The sequence below is a fragment of the Octopus sinensis genome, linkage group LG11, assembly GCF_006345805.1.
Source record: "Octopus sinensis linkage group LG11, ASM634580v1, whole genome shotgun sequence".
Taxonomy (NCBI): domain Eukaryota; kingdom Metazoa; phylum Mollusca; class Cephalopoda; order Octopoda; family Octopodidae; genus Octopus; species Octopus sinensis.
In genome coordinates, this window is record NC_043007.1 from 72,810,271 (window position 1) to 72,832,860 (window position 22,590).

Here is a 22,590-nt window from a genome sequence, read left to right on the forward strand (position 1 = left end):
ATTCATGCCCAGCCGTGGGTTATCTGGGGTTATCTCCCCTGGTCACATCGTTAACAACGCGGTGACACTCATGAAAAGGGGATAAAAGGATGAAGAGAAAGGGCGCAGCCTCTTTTGCCTGACAGGCAGCTTGCTGCTAACTGCTTCGTCCAATTCTCTGCTACTAGACTACCCGCGCCGGGGGGGGGGGGTATGTAGGCAACTGTAGTTAAATCCAGATGACCCACGACCAGGCATGGATTTAACTACAGTTGTCTACAATATAAAGAATAATGATTCTTCAAGGTATACAAACACTACTACTAAAAAAAAAAAACTTTCTTGTTTTAACTATTAAATTAGTAGTGGTTTTTGTCTTGACTAAAACTTAATTTTAACTATTGAATTCAGTGAAATGTAAAATCATTTCACCAAATTTAATGGCACCAGAATAATTAATATATCTATGAATTCTTAATTTTTTTTCCCCCTTTTTTTGTCTTTTTAAGATGACCACAAGATTAACCCATGAATTTCATGGAATAAGTCCTGGAAACTACTCCATAACTGTAAGTTATTCTCCATATTGGTCTTCGTTTACTACATTTTGTTAAATTATTACATTTGATTAGAATTTTTTTAATTTGGGTAATTGCATAAATTGTTTTGTGTTCCCTAATGTAAACTGAAAAATATGAATATACGACAAGTAAAGATGTTTATTACTTTAAATCAAAATGTTGGGTATGCTAACCATATCCAAAAGGTAACTAAATTGCTAAAATTTACATTAAGTATTGATGGTTACCTCATATAGTAAGAGACCATGGAGATAATGGAAAAACTTTGCACTTCAAAGTTTATCTTATATGGTTGCTTATCTTTGGTGTTGTTTCTAAGAAACCTTTACCATTTTAAAACATTGACATATCATCATCATCATCTTTTGAATGTCTATGTATTTTCAAGGGCCAAAAGAGAGTATGTTGAAGTAGAGTCCTTCTACAGCCTGATGCTCTCCCAATCATCAACCTCTGCTTTTCCAGGGGAGGTAATAATTTCCCATACTGTTGGACAACTGAAACCCCAGACATGTTTTATGTATGGAACTGGAAGCACATGACAGCCTCTTGTTTATAGAGATCGTGTAACAAGTCAAGGCATATAATGAATCTTGGATATCTTTTCATTATGGATTACAAGTCAATGACACTGACAGAAAGCTTTTGTTTATAAGGCAGCAAACACAAAGGAAACACATACACATATAGATAAACACACTCATGTATGCATGCATACATATGTATGTAAATAAAAAAGCTTAAAGTGAAAGAGCTGTGAACTTAATCTTGGTCTGTGTGGCATCCTTCTTCATGTTCCTGAAATTAATATCTACAGCTTTATCGGTATATTTACCTTCTCTAGGATGTTACTAATTGATTTGAGAACTTTACATTGTTGGAAAACCTATATGAAATTAGCTGAAGATTACTTGACATTTTATATCTGCTGTAATATTTGCAGCTTTAATAAATTGTTATAGTATGAAACAATTGTACTAAATTACCGGATCCATTCTTGTTGCTTTTTGGTTATGTATGTAAATATGTACATACCTACCTGCATGCATACATACATCCATCCATGCATACCTAAAAACAATGATATGGGGTATATAACCCTGATCTTGACCACATTAAGCACTTCTATAGATATCAGTTCTCTGCAAATTGAAAAGTGTGCAGCTTTTGCACCCTATAACTCTTATTATTTGAAACTCCACAAAATATCCACAGGGCCTCTCCCTCAAAGTGAAAGGTAGATTGTATGATGCCTGTGCTCAGACTGGTATGTTACATGTCAGTGACTGCAGAGGACATACAAAGGCTTGAAAGAAATGGAGCCTGCATGCTCCACTGGATGTGCAATGTTAGTGTGCAGATGAGGGCAGCTGCATTGAACTCTCTCATGCACCAAATGGCAATTGCTAAAAAGCATTCGTGAAGTAAAATCATGTAGCAACACCAAATGGCGGTGCCCCAGCATGGCCACAGCTCATGAGCTGAAACTAGATAAAATAAAAAATAAATAAAATGTGCGACAGAGTGAAAGTGTTTTAAGAGAAAAATTGGGTTTAAGAGGCATCAGATGTAGTGTGTAAGGAAGAAGACTGGAGGGAACCTGTGGAAGGGGTAAACCTAGGAATATGTGGGACAAAATGGTGAGAAAGGGTCTTCAGATGTTGAGCATCACAGAGGAGATGACAAGGCCCCCCCACCCACCCACCGAGACTTCTGGCAATTTGTTGTGCTTGAGAAGTCATGTCAAGCTAAGAGAATTTGTGGCAGGCCATGCCCCCACCACCAAATCTGTCCTCTGTCAAAACTCCCCCACCGTCTTCTCATCATCCACCATCCCATCACCTATGATCACTACCCACTGCAGGCCCCTCCTCTCTCCTTCCCATGCCTGTTTGCATACTCTCTGTGTTCTAACATACCCATTATACCCCACTACCTTCCACTCCAATTTCTCTTACCATTACTTGCTAGTCACCCTTTCCTCATCTCTAGATATCTCCTCTTACACTCTTATGGAACATCCCCTTCTCTCTACTCAGTACCACTTACACTAACCCACCACCACCACCACTACCTGAGGGTAGGTGCCAAAGCATCTCCAATACCATCTCTCTCTCACTCTGACTGACTGTCTGTCTGTCTCTATCTTTCTCTCCAACTCCATCTCTCCTCCCTCTCCTCTCTTTTCCTACTGGATTGTCAGGTATCTCCTCTATAGTAAGACACCTCTCTCTATGCCTCTATTATACTCTATCCTCTCAACTGGTACAAAGCCCCTTCCGATGGTTCTGGTTCTACTCCCTCTCCTAACTGAGAGGTCTTCATCTTGCAAGTTACTCGGTGACCCTGCTGGTGTCAGCACCAGTGCTGATGCCACATAAGAAGCATTCAGTACACTCCTCTACTAAGTGATTGGCATTAGGAAGGGCATTCAGCCCTGGAAATCATACCAAATCAGACAATGGAACCTGTTGCAGCTCTCTGGCTTGCCAGCTCCCATCAACCAGCCAGCTCATGCCAGCATAGAAAACATGTTAAATGATAGTGATCATGATGATCGAAGAAAGGAATTAGCTGAACATATTACTATTGTTTCATCACTATTCAATATAACCAATTTTGTATGATATTGTAATCATGTTGGCAACTATTGATTAATTTCCATTAACTTTCATGTGTTATGTAAGATTTCTTTTATTGCACATTTTAGAAATGATCCCTCAAAAATCCATTCAAAATAATATTAATTTTTAAAGAATTCTGAGGAATCATTTACAATGAATTCTGGATTTGATTGATGTTGTTTGGACTCTAACAATACATTTTCCTTATTCTGTTGTCTGAAGAAGCAGAGTTTTAAGACTACTTGCAATTGGTGTTTGTTTGCTAGGATTATCATCATCCTCATCATCATTTAATGTCTCTTTTTATCCATGCTGGAATGAACCGAATGTTTTGACAGGAACCAATGAGCCAGAGGGTTGTGCCAAGCTACAACATCTGCTTTCGCATGGTTTCAACAGGTGCAGGTCCTTTATAATACCAACTACTTTACAAAGTGTGCCAGGTGATTTTTTTTTTTTTTGTGGCACCAGCACTTGTGAGATCACAAGTGAGTATAGTATTGAAGGAGGTGAAAGTATGACAGGAGTACAGGAGCAGGTGTGTTGCTGAAGAGGTGAATACATGTGGCTTCTCCAACTGGAAAGAGAAAGATGTGAGGTTAGGTACAAGGATATGTTATGATGAAAGTATTGAAGCTTCTCTCTCATTTGTTTTGTTTGTTTATTTCAATATTTATTCATTGGATGTCTTTTTTCTTTTCTTTTTAAAGGTTGAAATATTTGATGAACATCCCTTCAGCAACTGTATTTGTGTAAACAGGAAGCAACAGTGTGGTGAAGGATGTTATCGGTCTATATCTAAAGAGTTTACGAGTAAGTGAAACTAAATCAATGCCAAAAAAACATTATTAAAATGCAGGTTATGTATTGAGCATTCTGCGTAAGATGTCTGGGGCATGGATACATTGAAACTCTGACGTCTGGCAGCTGACTTGGCAGACACCCATAAAATTATTAACCATCTTACAAACAATAACTCTGAGCACCTTTTCAAACTTCACCTGTCTAACACCCATGGACATGTTTACAAAGTCAGAAAACAGCACAGCTCCCATGACTTTCGGAAACATTTTTTCACGCTAAGAGTTGCTGAAGCATGGAACAAACTGCTGGCATCAGTTGTTTGTTGTCAGAGCATGGCATCCTTCAAAACTTCCATGTTTCCTGAGATTCGCCAACACTACGCCTGATTTTCTCCACTCTATACACACGCAAGCATGTATCTGACTCATACACTATTCACTTCCCAGACATTTGTACATTAAGGCACATGCTTTATACGCACTTTTGACAAGTTGTGGTGCACCTGAGCACTGTAATCAGCAACGCAGCTTGAGGGTAGGTGGGTGGATATAGGTTCTGTGGGAGTTTCAGAATAATGTAGTTTGTATGATGGTGGCAATCATGAGTAAGGTGCTTAATGGACTTATGAGGAATAAGATAGAGTATTAGTAATGGGAAGAATTAGGGGTGATGGGTAGCTAGTCAGTTCAGCCAGTTAGGTGGTGGACAGCTAGCTTCTTGAGAGAAGGAGCTAATAGTGGTACAAAAAAAACAAAAACAAGGCAGTCATAATTTGAAAAGAGACAAGCATTTGAAGATTAATGATAAATGAAGGGTTGGTTTCTGATGTGGATATATTTCTCTGCTGTCTTAAATGTGGGTCTTTAGGGGTGAGAATACTGTCCTTGATTTGGATGCAGTAATTTAGTTTAAAATAAATTTGTACTTTTCATAGAGGTTAGCAGCTGGTTAGAGAGTAAATATTTGAAATGGTAACTGAATAATAATTATCTTTTGTCAATGAAATGGAACTAAAAGATCTGATTGGATCAATAACTTTAATTTGGCATAGACATCCACTAAGAGATAAAGATTAGTGTTATTAAACCAGGGTAAGTGAAACAAAAGGATGTAGTTATAAGTATTCTCTAATATTATCAACTAAGCATAGTTAAAAATCTAGTAATCTTTTATTTCAAATCACACCTGGTAAAATAAAATCAACATTGTAATTTACTTACATAATAATATATATTTGAATTTATATATCTAGATATCCAAGGAACCTCTGCACTTGTAAATTCATCTGATCAATTCTGCTGAATTTCCTGGTATCATTTTAGTTATTAAACAGTAAAAAAATTCACAAAACTGACATCATCGAAACCCATCATTTTCGAAGATAAACCTTGAAAGGTATTTGACAGTCTAGTTTAGTTATTTGTGTGTAATTAATATTTATCGCTAGTTTACTACTCAATCCTAAATATTATTTTGCAGTTAACTAGTTATAATTAAGAATTACTATGACCACTGCGAAGATGTTTAGTTCAAGTGAATTACGTGTGTGTGAGAGAGAGTTGTGAGTTAACAATGATAGTGGATTATTGAAGTCATTGAATTTCATTGGGCCTTTCTCTCAGAATGAAAGGCAGACTGTATGATGCCTGTGTGCGAACAGCCATACTCCACACCAGTGAAAAGAAATGAAGCCAGTATGCTTCACTGGATGTGCAATGTCAGTGTGCCCATATGACAGCGTAAATGTCTTGAGAAAAAAACTGGGCATAAGAGGCATCAGATGTGGTGTGCAAGATTGACGAATGTGCTGGTATGGTCATGTGATGTGTATGGACAAAAACAGCTGTGTAAAGAAGTGTTGATCTCTAACTGTGGATGGAACCTGTGGAAGAGGTAGACCCAGGAAGACCTGGAACAAGGTAGTGAAGCATGATCTTCGAATGTTGGGCCTAATGGAGGTGATGACAAATGTCTGAGACCTTTAGTGATATGCTAAGGCGGCGAGCTGGCAGAAACGTTAGCACCCCGGGCGAAATGCGTAGCCATATTTCGTCTGCCGTTACGTTCTGAGTTCAAATTCCACCGAGGTCGACTTTGCCTTTCATCCTTTCGGGGTTGATTAAATAAGTACCAGTTACACACTGGGGTCGATATAATCTACTTTATCCGTTTGTCCTCTCTGTGTTTAGCCCCTTGTGGGTAGTAAAGAAATAGATATGCTGTGCTTGAGAAGACTTGTCAAACTAAGTGAAATCGTAGTTGTGGCCATTGCTAGTATCATGTAAATGAGACTTATGAAATTGTAGTTATGGCTATTGTTGGTGTCATGTAAATGGCACCTGTGCCAGTGGCATGTAAATACCCATTGCACTCTTGTAGTGGTTGGCATTAGGAAGGGCATCTAGCCATGAGTAGGTACCCAAAAGTAACCAGCAATGTTCTCTGTGGGACAAGACCATTGTAGTTCAGGCTTCTGCCACTAGAAGCCACTTGGTGTGACCCTCAGGTATCAGTCTACGAACCGGCATTAACATGTTTGACAGTGCTTCTCCCCTGCTCATTGATTTTTGTGATGGTTGGAAAGAACAGTGTGCTTCTGTGAAATTCTGTTTTCTACTGGGGAAAACGGTGGCTGAAACAGTTGCCATGCTTCCAACAGCTTATAAAGATGCTGCCATGAGCAAAACACAAGTTTATGAGTTTATGAGTGGTTTTCATGCTTTAGGAATTGTCAATTGAAGACCAACCTTGTTCAGGGCAATCGTCGACTTCCTCAATGAACGAAAACATCACGAAGATTCATGAACTGATCAGGGAGGACTGTCGCTGAACAATTGACAAACTTATTGATATGACTTGGAGCACCTACCAGCGAATTTTGAGTGAGGAATTGCAAATAAAATGAGTTACAGCAACATTTGTATTTCACTTGCTCACAGAAGATCAAAAGCAATCATGGTTAAATGCATGTCATGAACTGAAAGAACAGTTGGAAGTTGATCTGAACCTTTTTTGAGGGTATCACTAGTGACAAAAGCTGGTGCTACCCAGAAACATAGCAGCAATCAAGTCAATGGAAGCATTCAAGGTCACCACACCCCTAAAATGTGTGTCAAGTGAAGCCCAATGTCAAGAGAATGTTGATTTATTTTATTGATGCAAAAGGAATTGTCCACACAGAATCTGTTCCTCCTAGTCAAACTGCTAACCAGACATTTTACTTGGCAGTTCTGAAGCATTTGTAAGACGCAGTGAGATGAAAACACTGACCAGTGGCAACGTGGGGAGTAATGGTTTCATCATGACAATGCACTTGTGCACACCCCTTTGAGTGTGAGATAGTTTTTGACCAAAAATTGCATAAACCTGCTTACCCACACTCCCTATTCACCTGATCTAATATTGCTTGCTATAACTTTCTTTTGCTCCCCTGAATGAAAAAAGTTCTTAAAGGAAAACATTTTGCAGATGTGGAAGAAGTGAATGCAAAAGCAACGGAGGCGTTAAAAGGCAGGGGAAAATGCTTCTGGACCAAGGCATTGCTTCAAATGGAGAAAACTTTGAAGGTGATAAAAGTGTAAACATGTAAATCTAAGTGAATAAAATAATATTGCAAAATTCTGGCCTCTTTTGGGTACCCCTCATGTATGTGTGTGTGTCTGTGTATATATATGTATATATATATATATATATTTACATATACATATATATATATATATATCACCGTGACCAACCAGGCTATCAGTTGTTGTTACACATCGCTGGTCACAATGCGCTTCGCATTGTTTTAGCCTTCAAATGACGCCACACCGCTGGCTAAGCGAGCAGGCCAACAGAAGAAAGAGTGAGAGAAAGTTGTGGTAAAAGAGTACAGCAGGGATCGCCACAACCCCTGCCGGAGCCTTGTGGAGTTTTAGGTATTTTCGCTCAATAAACACTCACAACGCCCAGTCTGGGAATTGAAACCGCAACCCTACGACTGCGAGTCCGCTGCCCTAACCACTAGGCCATTGCGCCTACACGCACGCACGCACGCACGCACGCACGCACGCACGCACGCACGCACGCACGCACGCACGCACGCACGCACGCACGCACGCACGCACGCACGCACGCACCCGCACGCACGCACGCACGCACGCACGCCGCACGCACGCACGCACGCACCACGCACGCACGCACGCACGCACGCACGCACGCACACGCACGCACGCACGCACGCACGCACACACACACCAAAATACATACATACATATATATACATACATATATATATATACATACATATATATATATACATACATATATATATATATACATACATATATATATATATACATACATATATATATATATATACATACATATATATATATACATACATATATATATATATATACATACATATATATATATATATACATACATTATATATATATATATACATATATATATATATACATACATATATATATATATATACATACATATATATATATATATATACATATATATATATATACACACACACAAACTAAAACATCATGAAGATTCATGAACTGATTTGGAGGACTGTTGCTGAACAGTTGACAAACTTGTTGATATGACTGGTGTCTTGTGCTCCTGCCAGCAAATTTTGAGTGAGGAATTCCTTTAATTTTTTTCCTCTCTCCTTTGCCTTTCTCTGTCTGTCACTACCTCTCCCTCCTTTGCTCTCTCATAGCTCCCATGTGACCATCGGCCATCTTTCTTTCTTTCCTTCTGATTCAACTGGATGAATCAGATGCATTCTTATCTGTCTGATGTCCAAGCTTGCTTCTCTGCATTCGCCACCTCATCTTGTTTAGGATTAGCAGTCCTTCCTGTTTGTTTTCACTGTCCTGTTCTTGTTACCAATTTTGACCCTCTGCAAAATCCCAAATTTTAAAAATTGCTTTGCAGGAGCAACTGTTTTATCAAAGGCATATTTTGTCATGAACTGCTTGAAATACAGATCAGCCAACAACTGATGAAGGGTCGTTCATTGTGTTTCTTTCGTTGTTTGCAAAAAAAAAAATAGTTCATATTCCATGTATTCATATTTCATATCTTCGTATTTTATGTTGTTTACGTTCTGTGATGTCCTGTGCCCACATATGCATATGTATGTAAGTATGTACAGATACTTCGATCTTGTAAGGATGGACTTGGTGCTAACTTAACTGTATCTATTTTTTATTATATTTTTTTTTTATTATTATTATTATTATTATAATTATTATTATTATTAATAGTAATTTTTATTAACTTTTATAGCTTTAGAATCTTATGAACTGTACCACGGATTTAATTATTATTTTTCATCTCCATATATGTTAGCCTTTTTTTATATATATATAAAAAAAACTATGCCAAATATGTATAATATCGGTACTTATTGATATTAATATATACACTATATATATTTGTTTTATTTTGTTCTGTTTACCTTCCTTTTTTGTACAAATGTGTATTATATATATAAGTGTAGCTTTATGATGTATAATTTTATATTTTACATTTTATATTTTATATTTATATGTATATGATTGTATAATATTTTTCACTATTATAACAAATTTAATTTAATTCTCTGAAGAGGCCGTGGGGCATCCTTGTTAATGCCTCATTTATACTGCCTTTATGGCTTATAGGTTAAATGAGGTTGACTGTCTCACTGCCGAAACAGCTGTCAGTTTGATTTATTTGCATATTATATTTGAAAATTTTTTACTTATATCTCTTTATCTTGTTACTATTACTGTATATCATTTCATTTTATGTATGCCTTTACTCATATGTAATGGTGTATTAAGTATGGATTGATATCATCGGTAGTTGATGATGATTTAAGTCATATCTGCTCTAATTTTGTAGTATTAATTTACGGTAATATTATTACTTACCCATATAATGCAAAAGATGACTGATTGTTTGACAATTTTTAACATCTATGTATTAATTTTGTTGGGTACCTATCTAGCAGTATATTGGATATATATATCCATGGTGGGTTGAATTTTCAACCCCTATCTCATTTTATAACCTATATATGAATATATATATTATTTGTATTATTGTATGATTGAATGCCATACATCCATTTCCAAGTAAGTTTTGTCATCGTCATATATATATTTATATATATATATATATATATATATCATCATCATCGTTTAACGTCTGTTTTCCGCGCTAGCACGGGTTGGACGGTTCGACCGGTGTCTGGGAAGCCAGGGGCTGCACCAGGCTCCAGTCTGATCTGGCAGAGTTTCTACAGCTGGATGCCCTTCCTAACGCCAACCACTCCGCGAGTGTAGTGGGTGCTTTTTACATGTCACCTGCACAGGAAAAAAGTAAATGGAATGCTTACAGCACCTAGGTTTCCCAAGCGGTCACCCATCTAGGTACTAACTAGGCTCAATGTTGCTTAACTTCGGTGATCGGACGAGAACCGGTGCTTTCAATGTTTCATTGGTACTTAATTTATCAACCCTAAAAGGGTGAGAGACAAAGTCGATCTCGACGGAATTTGAACTCAACACATAGCAACAGGCGAAATACTGCTAAGCATTTCACCCAGCGTGCTAATGATTCTGCCAGATCACCACCTAATAATATTAATAATAATAATAATAATAATATAATAATAATCCTTTCAACTAGAGGCACAAAGGTTAAATTTTTGGGTGAGCGGGGTGCTAGTTGATTGCGTTGACCCTAGTGGTTAACTGGTACTTATTTCACCAATCCTGAAATGATAAAAAGCTAAGTTAACTGTAGTTGAATTTGAACTCAGATTGTAAAGGCGGACAAAATGCTGCTATGTATTTCATACAATGTGCTACTGATTATGCCAGTTGACTACCTTAATAAAAATTCTAATATCAATTATCATTTCTCATATTGGAACAAGGCCAGCAATTTTGATGGGAGAGCATTAGCTGATTACAGTGACCCCAGTGCTCAACCGGTAGTTAATTTTTCAACCCTGGAAAGGATGAAAAGCAAAGTCAACCTTAGTGGAATTTGAACTCAGAATGCAAAACCAGAAATGCCACAATGCATTCTATCCAGCTTTGCTAACAATTCTACCAGCTCACCACCTTAATAATAATAAAGTTAGATATATTTATCCAGGTAATATAAGTAATGATAAAAACCATAAAAAAAAAATGTATAAAGAAAATGAACTGGCATTTAATTTTTTTTATTTATTTCATTTTAAGATCAAAGAGAAATACGGAGTTTTGTTAGATTAACACTAAGACTACTACTACAACTACTACTAATGTCTACTAATATAAGGACGACGACCACCACCACCGTTACTGCTGTGCAAGACATTTAAGATCAGTTGCTAGGAAATTAACTTGGTTATTTACACAAATATAATAAAAAGTGTCGGTAGGTGGTGGCCACCCTGACAAACAGGAGTTTATAGGAAAAAAATCTTTTTTGAATAAAACAAAAACCAAAAAAAAAGATCAAGATTCCTTAACTTAAAGCTGATTTATTTTATTATTTTTATTATGATCATTATTATTATTATTATTATTATTATTATTATTATTATTGCTATCAAAGAGTTTTTGAAGCTTCTTTTCCTCCCCTCAATCTAAATACAAAACTTGGTGCATGCAGAAAAAGCATTTCAAAATGTCATCAGATTTCACAATAGAAAGCTAAGTTAGAAGCAAAATGGGTGAGAGAGATGAAGGTGAAAACCTGGGGGTGGGGTTTAGAGTCAACACCTACGTCTCTCACCTATGAAACTACCATAATAGTACCCAGTATACAGTATGCTACTCAAACAGGGTACTTTTCCCTTGGCCATGTTGCTTTATATTCGCAATCAGTGATTATTACATTCAGCCTATTTCTCTCTAAAGGTGCAAGTAAAGCATGGCTGTGTGGTTAAGAGAGTTCGCTCTGCAATCTCATGATGATTTTGGGTTCAGTTTTACTGCACAGTAACTGGGCTGGCCAACACTTTGTGAATGAATTTGGTAGAGGAAAACCATAGGAAACCCATTGCATATGTATGTATGTATGCATGTATGTGTGTATATGTACACTTATTTGTGTGTGTGTGTATGTGCACGTGCGCCTGTGTGTGTGTGCGCGCACCTCTGTGAGTGTGCATGTGTATGCCTATGTGTGCGCATGTGCCTATGTGTGTGTGTGTGTGTGTAAGTATTTGCCACTAAGTGTTGTGCCTGGGCACACGTTTTCCTATGCTTGTGCTTGCCTGAGTTTCTGTGTCTGCTTACGCAATGTATTGCCACCCTTCCAGCTGTCTCAGAGTCAGGACGCAAACTTTTACAAAACACAGATTAATTTCTCAAGTGCCACAAAGATTACTAACAATTTGCAACCTGTCATTTGGCTCCCACATCAGACATTCAGTATATCAAACAAACTGACACCCACCCTCACCAACACACACACTTCATCAACATTTAACCCTTTAGCATATAAACTGGCCATATCCAGCCAAGATATTCTATTTGTTTTATTGTTCAAACAGGTCTGATTGAGCCTCTCACACCTACCCTACAACATCACCCTAAAAATAATGATCTCATCATCAGAATCTCAAAGCTATGAGGAATAATGTATGATTAATTCAAAACAACCTGATTAAATGAGCATAATATTTCAGAGTAATTTGACTGCTGAAGGGTTAACATCCACTTTTCCATGTTTGCATGGGTTAGATGGAGTTTACTGAAGCAGACTTTCTACAGCCAGATGCCCTCCTGTCACCCAGAATCACCCATTTCCAAGCAAGTAATATTTCCCCATGGCCAGACAGATTCTTCTTCTAAACAACCCAAACTTGTTTCCAAGTAAGGTAATAATCTTGACAAACAGCCCAAAATGGCCCTCATGGTGGACTGCAAGCAAAAGACACATTAACATTGTTTGTACTTTTAAAAATTCAGCCCCAAATTAAGTTTTTTTTTTGTTTCATAGATATTCAACTGAATTTATTATTACAGAAATTTCATACAAAATATTCAAATATGCAGACCAGTCTACAATACATATATGTATATGAGACACACCCATACCCAGACATATACACATATAAATATATAACATATACAAGTATATAAAAATGTATATACTAACCAAGTTCATAAAGCTTGTTATTGTGTGAAATCAATGTAATAAAGTGATGGACCACTGCTTGGTCACGTGGAGGGGCCTGAGTTTGCCCTTATATATATATATATATATATATATATATTATACTGTTGTGCCTGGGGAGAGTCATTCTCTTTTGGTGCCATATAAAGAAGTGGAAATTTTACCAGTGAGTATGTTTTAACACACTCACCGGTAAAATTTCCACTTCTTTTTTATTTTTCTAAAATTTTCGTTTTGTCTTGCAACCTTTTCAATAGTCATTGACTCTGTCTGTTACTCCTTTACAAAAAGAAATAAGTGGAAATTTTACTGGTGAGTGTGTTAAATTATAAGGCACCAAAAGAGAATGACTCTCCCCAGAGACACACAAACTCAAATAAAGAATCTTGCAAACCAAATCCAAAAATGAAATATATATATAATGGTCTATCAAATGAAAGGCACCGAAATTAAAATCATTAATGAGATATCCATATGTTGTTTATCCAAACACGTTTACAACAATTGGGACTCTAAAGGCCGAAGGATCTGTTGGTTCTATTTCAATTTCACAGGTCAATTAAATACTGTTAAAAACAAGTTCTTAATATTACGAAGTAGGAATGCTAAGCAGTGATATGTATAAATGCAATGTTATTAGCAATTCAAATATGTTTATGGTATGTTTGGACTAATAAACAAGCCATTCATTGTGTTGACATTCCCGTTGTTGACAATGTTGTAAACACACCTAGATCTGTTTGCAGCACCCCATTTCCATCGTCATCAACGAGAAAGTTTCTTTTCTCCATGACTAAACACAGTGAAGTTCTTAATGTTTCTACAAGAGATCTAAATGGCTAGTCACTTATTGACATCATCAATTCTTGACAGAGTCCTGTTGTTTGTAGTTATTTCCACAACTGAACACAGTGATTTTGGTTTCAATTTCTAAACAGTGAGTTGGTGTTTAGGACTCTACTAACATTAATGAGCTTACATTAACAAGCTCATAATTACTTCCTCCCACATAATTACATGCCATCTCAAACTATGTATTTAATATGAAAGCACCAGATATTCAGGCCCCCTCTACTCACTAGCAACATTTATATATTTTTTTTTACCTTAAATCTATACTAAACTAGGATGTCTGTACAGAACATTAAAAAACTTTTGTGCATTACACAAAACATTTTAATGGTTTTCACTAGACATGTAAGAGATAAAAGAACAATGCTTATAAAGGGCTGAACATGCTGGGTCAGTCCCTGACTTTACATTCAGTCAGAGTAAGGCAATTTCAACAGTAGTTTACAGTAATGTATACAATAAATCATAAACTGTGCCAGCTCAGCTTGGTTTCACAATTCACACTCAAACATAAGATCTTTCTTTTTCTATCTGGTTTGCAAGATTCTTTATGTGAGTTCGTGTGTTGAAACAGATTTTGTTATGTCTAAGGAGAGTCATCATGCCAATATAATTAACAAACAAAACAATCAGATATTGAACCAGTGTGTGTGTTAATTACATTAGCATGATGACTCCACCTAGACACAACAAAATAAGATACTTACTTTATAATAAATGATTGAAAACAATGCTTTTGGAATTGTGGCATAGTTATATGTCCTAATCTATTATTTTTGCCTCTGTAAACATCAAAGCATCGTCAAAAACTGGTACCAATAATCCAAAAATGAAATTACAACACCATCTTTAAAATATTGAATCGTCTATATTGTGGAAACAAACAGAAAACACTTAAAAATCGAAATAACTGCAGCATTGATGGCTGCATTTGCTTAAATTTTGTGCTGGGTTATAATTTAAGCATAATGAATTGAAGCTAAGTTCTACTGAACTAATTTAACAATATTTTTGTTTATTTAAGTTTAATTGACATTTAAAAAAATTATTTGCAATTCATTCTTTGACTTGTATTTTATTTTTTTGTTTTTGGTTCATCATCTACAGTGCCATCACCAACAAATGTGACTACAGCTAAGATGAGTTTTACAACAACAGAAACTAACAGCCCTTTTAAATTCACCGTATTCCTTGCTATTATTGGTGTTGTGATCAGTCTGCTACTTTTGGTTCTTAGTTTTTACTGTTACAAACGTGAGTACACAATCTTTGTTCAGACTTATGTGCAAGCAGGATCATTGAATGATGCTTGGTTGGTGAATGTTGAGGAAGAAAGTGTAGTGTGATCTTTGTAAGAGTGGGAATTTGTTAGAAATGATGAGTCATTGGTAAAAGGAAAGAAAAGAGTGAAAGACAAAAGTGGTTTGTGGGCCACAACTGAATTGATAGCATGAAGGAAGGAGCTCTGTCAACACATGCCAATATAGTGCAATCTAATGGGAAGCTACTGAGCCAAAACATAAAAGACAAGTGGAAACGATAAAAGGAAAAATTTCAAAAAAAAAGAAAAGATTCACATGCCAGACTCAGTTAAAAGCTTTATTGATTTTGACATCATTCACCAAATTTCTCCAAGACAAGAACCAAATTAGTAATGGGTGAGAAAGGAAAGTAAGTTACTAGTGCATCTGGCTTTACGGAATCCAGGAAACCATATTAGTGGTCATTAAGGAAAAAGGAGGTTCAAGATCTTGGAGGATATTGTTGCTGAAAGCTGCATTGATTTTGTTAGAGATGTTATAGGTGGGTGTGCTCCAAAAATTAGTTTGCTGGGTCAGAGAGGTCACTTTTTATGGAAATGGGATACACTTTAACATGTTTCCAAAGATCAGGATAGATCTCGATAGAGAGGGAGAGAATCTATTGTTATTCTCACTAGTAACTATAAATTCCATCGATGGAAGAAATAGAAACCTCCAAATACATTTCACAAAGTGATAGTGGTTAATTGAAAAGGAAATTACAAATAGGTAGAAGCTGACATGTGCACACACATATGTGTGTGTGAGTGTGCATGCATGAACACACACACACACACACACACACTCACACTTTCTCTCTCTCTCTCTCTCTCTCTCTCTCTCTATCTCTATCTCACATACACTTAAATTATATTCTGTTATAAAAAAGAATACATTCAATAGTCTGGCCCTAGGCACCCTGGGCCTGAAAAACTATTGGAATGGTGATGATTGGAATGTCTTTGACTGTAGGTCTAATTTATCACAGCTATCTTACTACTAAACCACAACATTCTACACCTTTACTAAGGTATACAACTTACTGGCTGATTGGCTACATTAGTGGCTGACTTATACCAGGTGTTGGTAAACAGTCTGGGATGCAGACTAGATTGGAAATGTTTTTATGTTTTGCAGGCTGTGGGGCATTAAAATGAAACAATGACCATACAGGGCTATAGAAATAGCTTCCTATTTTAATTAATATTTTTCTCTATATAAGTCATTAACATAGAATAAAATAAATATTTTCCACTGATGACATAGGGAATAATGAAAAGAACAATTATTTCTTAATACCATAATATCTTTAATTTTTTCCTTGTTTCAATCATTGGACTTTTTCTAAAGCCTTGTACTTATTCTATCAGTCACTTTTGCTGAAGTGCCAAGTTACAAGGACATAAACAAACCAACACCAGTTGTCAAGTAGTGTGTGGGGACACAAACAAACACACACACACACACACCACACACACACACACACACACACACACACACACACACACACATTCATGACAAGCTTCTTTCAATTTCTGTTTACCAAATCCACTCATGAGGGCACTGGTTGACCTAGGGCTATAGTGAGACTGAAATTGGAATCATGTGGTTTGGAAGCAAACTTCTTACTATGCAGCCATGCCTACATCTATCATTTATGTTAATCAAATATTTCTTTGGCTAATCCACAGCAGGCTCTAAAATTTAACACAGAATAATGATAGGAACAACTTAGAATCAGAATTAGAACAGTGGAACAGTAGAGTTAATGCAACATTATAGGATTAGAATTGATGGGAGAAATGGAATAAATAACAGCCACAATTGTTGTTCTTTAAAGTTATTTAAGACAAATATTTATAATTTCACAAAGGAAACATTGTTACACTTTGATAACAATCCTCACTTCACTTCCACCTTCCATACCTGCATGGATGGGTTGGACAGTTCAGTAGGATCCAATGATTCAAACAACTGCACTAAACTCTACTGTCTGTTTTGCTATGGTTTCTACAGCTGGATGCCCTTCCTAATACCAACCACTTTACAGAATGTACAGGGTGCTTTTCACATGGCACCAGCACTAGTGAGGTCACCAAGTAATTTGCAAGACAAAAAGCTTCCTTGACTGAGTGGATGTGTAGTAGGGAGGGAAGTGTCTTTAAACCAGGTGTTGAGAGGCCAAAATATCATAGAACAGGCATAGGTATCTTCCTGTAGAGAAAATACATGGGTACACCACATCATATAAGGGTGGATGAAAGTAGCTCAAAGATGGTGATATAGAGATGTCAGGCTGTACGATCAAAGTACAAGAAGGTGACTATAAAAGAGAATTGGAAAGGGAGGGTGGGTAAGTTCACAAGAACATGAGAGAGAGTAACAGGCGAATGTAGTGAATGGTGAATAAAGGTGGAAGGGTAATCAGTGGTAAACATGAGTTTGATGGGTAAGGGAATTAGTAACAGGAGTGACTGAGGAAGAAAGGTGGGTGGCAAATAATAGTGCAGAAAAGGGTGGAGAACAACAGAATAATAAAACTGTAGATAAATGAGAAATAGGGAGATAATGTGTATAGATGGGTGGGTGATGGAGTAACAGAGAAAAATGGATTTCAATGGTATGTAATTTTGGATATAGTGAATAACAAAAGTGGGATGAGAAGGTGTTAAGAATGTGATGTGGTAGTCATAAGAGGTGGTAGCTCAAGGTGAAGAGAGAGAGAGAGAGAGAGATAAATAGTGGAACAGAAAGGGTAAAAATAAAGTGGGAAGGGATGTATCTTAAAGGGAAGTGGTTCTAGGAAAGAGGGATAACTAATTGCACAAAAGGGGATGAAATATGTGTGGCTTTGCTGTCATATGATTACAACTGAATGGTTCCGTAGTTAGAAGAGTGATGAAGAGATGGGTGATAGAAAAATGAGGTCTGGGGAACTTTATGGAGACAGATTGGGTGCAGGGGCTTTTAGGAAGACAGTTTTGGCATGAAGAACAAGTCTTCTTGAGCATAGCAAAGCACTATTCAATATGATCTTTTGTTAACTTCTTCAGAGAGGTCAACATCATGAGATTGGCCTTCCCTACTTTATACTACTTCAAGGGTCAGCCTGTTCCACTAGTGATTCACACTTCCTTATACAACTGCTCTCATCCATCCATGGACATGTTTACAAAGTCAGAAAACAGCACAGCTCCCATGACTTTCGGAAACATTTTTTCACGCTAGGAGTTGCTGAAGCATGGAACAAACTGCCGGCATCAGTTGTTAGTTGTCGGAGCACTGCATCCTTCAAAACTTCCATGCTTTCTGAGATTCCCCAACACTACACCTGGTTTTCTCCCCTCCATACACACGCAAGCATGTATTTGACTCATACACTGTTCACTTCCCAGACATTTGTACATTACTGCATATGCTTTATACGCACTTTTGACAAGTTGTGGTGCACCTGAGCACTGTATATAATAATTTCATTATTATTTGCATCACATGATCATACCAGCATTGTCTTTTCTCTTGCGCATTACACCTGATTCCTCTTTTCCTCTTTTGTTCTTTTATTTTCTCAACATATTTTGTGTCCCTTATGCACACTGATGTGACACATTCAATGGAATATACTTGTTTCATTTCTTTCCAGTCTTCATATACCCTCTACTTTCAGGGCCCTGAAACAATAATCTAATATTGCTGTTTATACAGAATCACTGAGTTAATAACCTCTTGAATTGTCTCCAGCTTCTCTTTACTTTAGCAGCTATACTTTCAGATCATTCTCCACTGCTTATTAGGTCTCCTAGGTAACAGAAACTATTGTCTCTAAGGATAATCTTAGATATTTAAGTAAATCTATTTCCTGTCTATTCTGACTTTTTGCAGCTCCTGGACATTTGTCACACACAAAGTCTACTTTCTCTGTTAACTTTGCTGTGATTCATCTGCTCCACTTGTTTGTACATACCTTACACTGAGTATATCATACAGAATTTCTACTCATGCCTTTTCTACATATTGAGCAGGGCCGTTTTTCTGGTGGGAGTAGTGTTCTGTCTGTTTTCCTGCTGACTAGAACTTTGATCTTTGATAAGTTAAATTTTAAGCCCTTCAATTTCAGGTTTCTCTTCCACATCTGCAATTTCTTTTCTAATTCTGCAACATGTTCAGTTATGAAAATGAGGTCTTCAACTTCTCACAGACAAGTGATCATGTACTCCTCAGTTATTGTGTGCAGGACTATGATGGTAGGAAGGGACTGATTACTGAGCACTCTGCCTTTTACTTTTGTAGCAGTTGACTATGGTGCTGCTACACCAGTCATTGGGTATAACTCCTTCATGAACTACCTGATTTATAATACGGATGACTAGACCATAACTTACACTGCCGGATATTTTAAGCACCACAGTAGTGATTCCTGATGGGCTGGGGTTTTTTTCTGTCTTCATATCCTTAATTGTTTTATCTACCAGGGTACTGTCAATTCGAATAACTGGTCCCTCTGTTGGGTCAATATTTGGCAGACTCTCCTCCTATTCATTCTCCACATTCAACATTCAGCAGTCTTTCATAATGACATCTCCAAGCCTTTTTCCTCACAGACTCATTAAAAACAAGTGCACCATCATCCATACAGATACATTTCTCACCTATGACATCACAATTTTCTCTCACACACTGTCGTGCAATCCAAAATACTTCAGCTCATTGGTCCTCACGGTGCTGAATAAAGGCAAACTTCTTTTCTGCTTCTCCTTTGGCTAGATATACCTATCTCCTAGATTCCCTTCTGGCTATCTGATACAGTTCCCTGCTGCCCCCACTCTTCCAGGCCTGTTTCTTTGCTCTAATGGCCCAGTCTATAGTATTGTTCCACCACCACGTTACCCTAGGTCTGGAAGGGACTTTGCATCAGCCACAGATTTGGTCTGTGGCACTCGGCAAGCTATCCTGCATGAATTCCCAGTTGCCCTCTATATCACAATTTTGTAGCTGCTCCTCCCTCTCATCAAATTTCTCAATTAGGATGTCCTTAAATCTCTGACCATTTGAAGGGTCCTTAAGCTTCCAAATCCTTCTTTTACAGATTGGGCTGCATCTTGTCTTCCTTCTGGCCTGGAATCTAAAGCCGCTAATGACTAGCTTGTGCTGGGGAGTACATTTTTCACTAAGGAGGGTATTTGCATTTGAGAGCAATCATGCATCCTGCTGCCTGGTGAAAATGAAATCGACTTGGCTAGCAGTGTCACCTGATTGATAGGTTATCCGGTGGGTAGCTGGCTTCTTGAAGTTGGTGTTGCAGATCCAAAGGTTATTCACATCACAGGACTCCAGTAGTCTTGTTCTCTCTTCGTTTTGGGAACTGATTCCATTGCCCCCATGTACACCATGGTAGATACCAGGCTGCTGCCCAACATACCCATTGAAATACCCAGCCATGAAGAGGAGATCATTGTCACATGTCTTGAAGGTAGCCTGCAGAAGAATATCATAAAAGTGGTCCTTCTGTTCATTTCACAAGCTCACTTGTGGGGCATAGGCAGGTATAATTGTAGCTATACTATTCTGCAAGACTAACCTGAGCTTAATAATGAAGGAGCAGAACCAGTAAGGGATGGGTAGTTAGGAGTTCATGATACTGTGGTTTGTGTTTGTATGTGTGTTTGTGCATGGATGAGTATGATAGGTGGGTAGTAAAGAAGGGTACCTGTGCTCAATGTATAATAGTGTTGAGGAATATAAGGAAGGATGGTACGTTAGAAATATATTTGAAAATTGAAGGTGAGATGGTATGTATGCCAATATGTGTGTGTGAAGTGAATGGTAACAGAAGATTGAATCTATAAGAAGTCAACTGTGTAAGTGTGTCTTTGTGTTTGTTCCCCTCCGTCTCTTGGGAACTGGTGTTGGTTTATCTAGATCCCTGCAATCTAGTACTGTGGCAAAAGAGATTGATAGAATAAGTACCACACTTAAAAATACCTATTGAGATTGATTTGTTTGACTAAAACCTTTCAAGGCACTGTCCCAGCATGGCCACAGTCCAATAACTGAAACACATAAAAAGATCAATTTAAGAAGTAGGTGACTAGGTTAGTAAAGTGAAGTGTCTTTGAACATGGCTTAGAGCTACTATTATTAGGAATGAACTATTTCTCTAGAAACTCAATAACCTTTGTTTAAATAACTGATATCAGATCAAGAGTACCCAGGCTTGTTTTTTAAGGTCGCATTTAAAAGTTCTTTACTTCCTCTGTAGATGATTATATCTATTTTGAACTCTTGCTTTTCTGAATCCAAGTTTAATTGTGGTTGGTTTTGATATTTTAATTTTCTGGTGTCATGTAAGTTGTGTTGATCTATTATTTAGTTTAAAAATTGAATCTTTTAATTCTAATATATTGATATTTTATAATTGATTCTGTGAATTTATAATTTCAGGGTCATTCCAAGAGAAAAGAGAGTTATTTCATATTAAAGACCCTTCTTACCACAAAAGTCTGAATTTATAATTCTTGTTTACTCCAAAGCTCTTCACAAAAGAATTTAGGCTTGGAAAAACAACCAAGATTACATATTACATAATTTTTTTTAAAAGAGGATAACTCAGCACTTTTGACAGCTTCCTTTTCCGGAGAACTTAAAGCAAGCAATAAACTTATAATTTCTAATGATATATATAAAGTTAGTTGAGTCAGAGGTTAAAATAACCATCTAAGGGATAGAAGTATCCATTACACTACTGGTATATTACCTATGTTTAACCATGGGCATACATATGCAAACATATTACGCTCATAAATTATAGGTAAAGACAAGAATAAACATGAGTTTATCAATAATCAAAATTTAAAGAAAACAGAAAATGGAGAAATATTAACAAACATCAATTATTATCTATTATTTCAATACAAATAGACTTCAACCTATCTAACAGCTGTTTCTGCTCCAATGTTGTATGGTATTGCCATTGATATGCTAAATATATTTATCATATTTGGTAATAAAACTAACCTGAAACATGGAGCTTATTCTATCAATCTCTTTTGCCACACCTTCAATTTCCAAATATATTTCTAATGTACCGTCCTTCCTTACATTCCTCAAAGTGAAGAATAAATAAAGAAGAGCATAGAGAAGAAAAAAGGAAAAGTTGAATGTGGTTATAATCATACCATTTTGCTTATGTATCTCTTTCAGAGATACACTAAAGCTATGATTAATGCAATAAATAAAGATAAAACAGCTGATAGATTATATAATAACTTTATACTG

General features: G+C 36.9%; 1 protein-coding gene and 1 pseudogene across 1 annotated transcript in view; one reads left to right on the forward strand and one right to left on the reverse strand.

Moving 5' to 3' along the window:
* The window catches only part of LOC115217420, a 53,215-nt gene extending 31,109 nt beyond the window's left edge, over positions 1-22,106 (forward strand). The window contains exons 7-10 of the mRNA XM_036507696.1: positions 489-548; positions 3,895-3,997; positions 15,101-15,268; positions 21,757-22,106. Of these exons, the coding sequence (XP_036363589.1) occupies positions 489-548; positions 3,895-3,997; positions 15,101-15,268; positions 21,757-21,827 (402 nt within the window). The 3' untranslated portion in view covers positions 21,828-22,106. The remainder of the gene's footprint in view (positions 1-488; positions 549-3,894; positions 3,998-15,100; positions 15,269-21,756) is intronic.
* LOC115217741 lies at positions 10,373-10,491 on the reverse strand (annotated as a pseudogene).
* Positions 22,107-22,590: the final 484 nt, after the last annotated feature.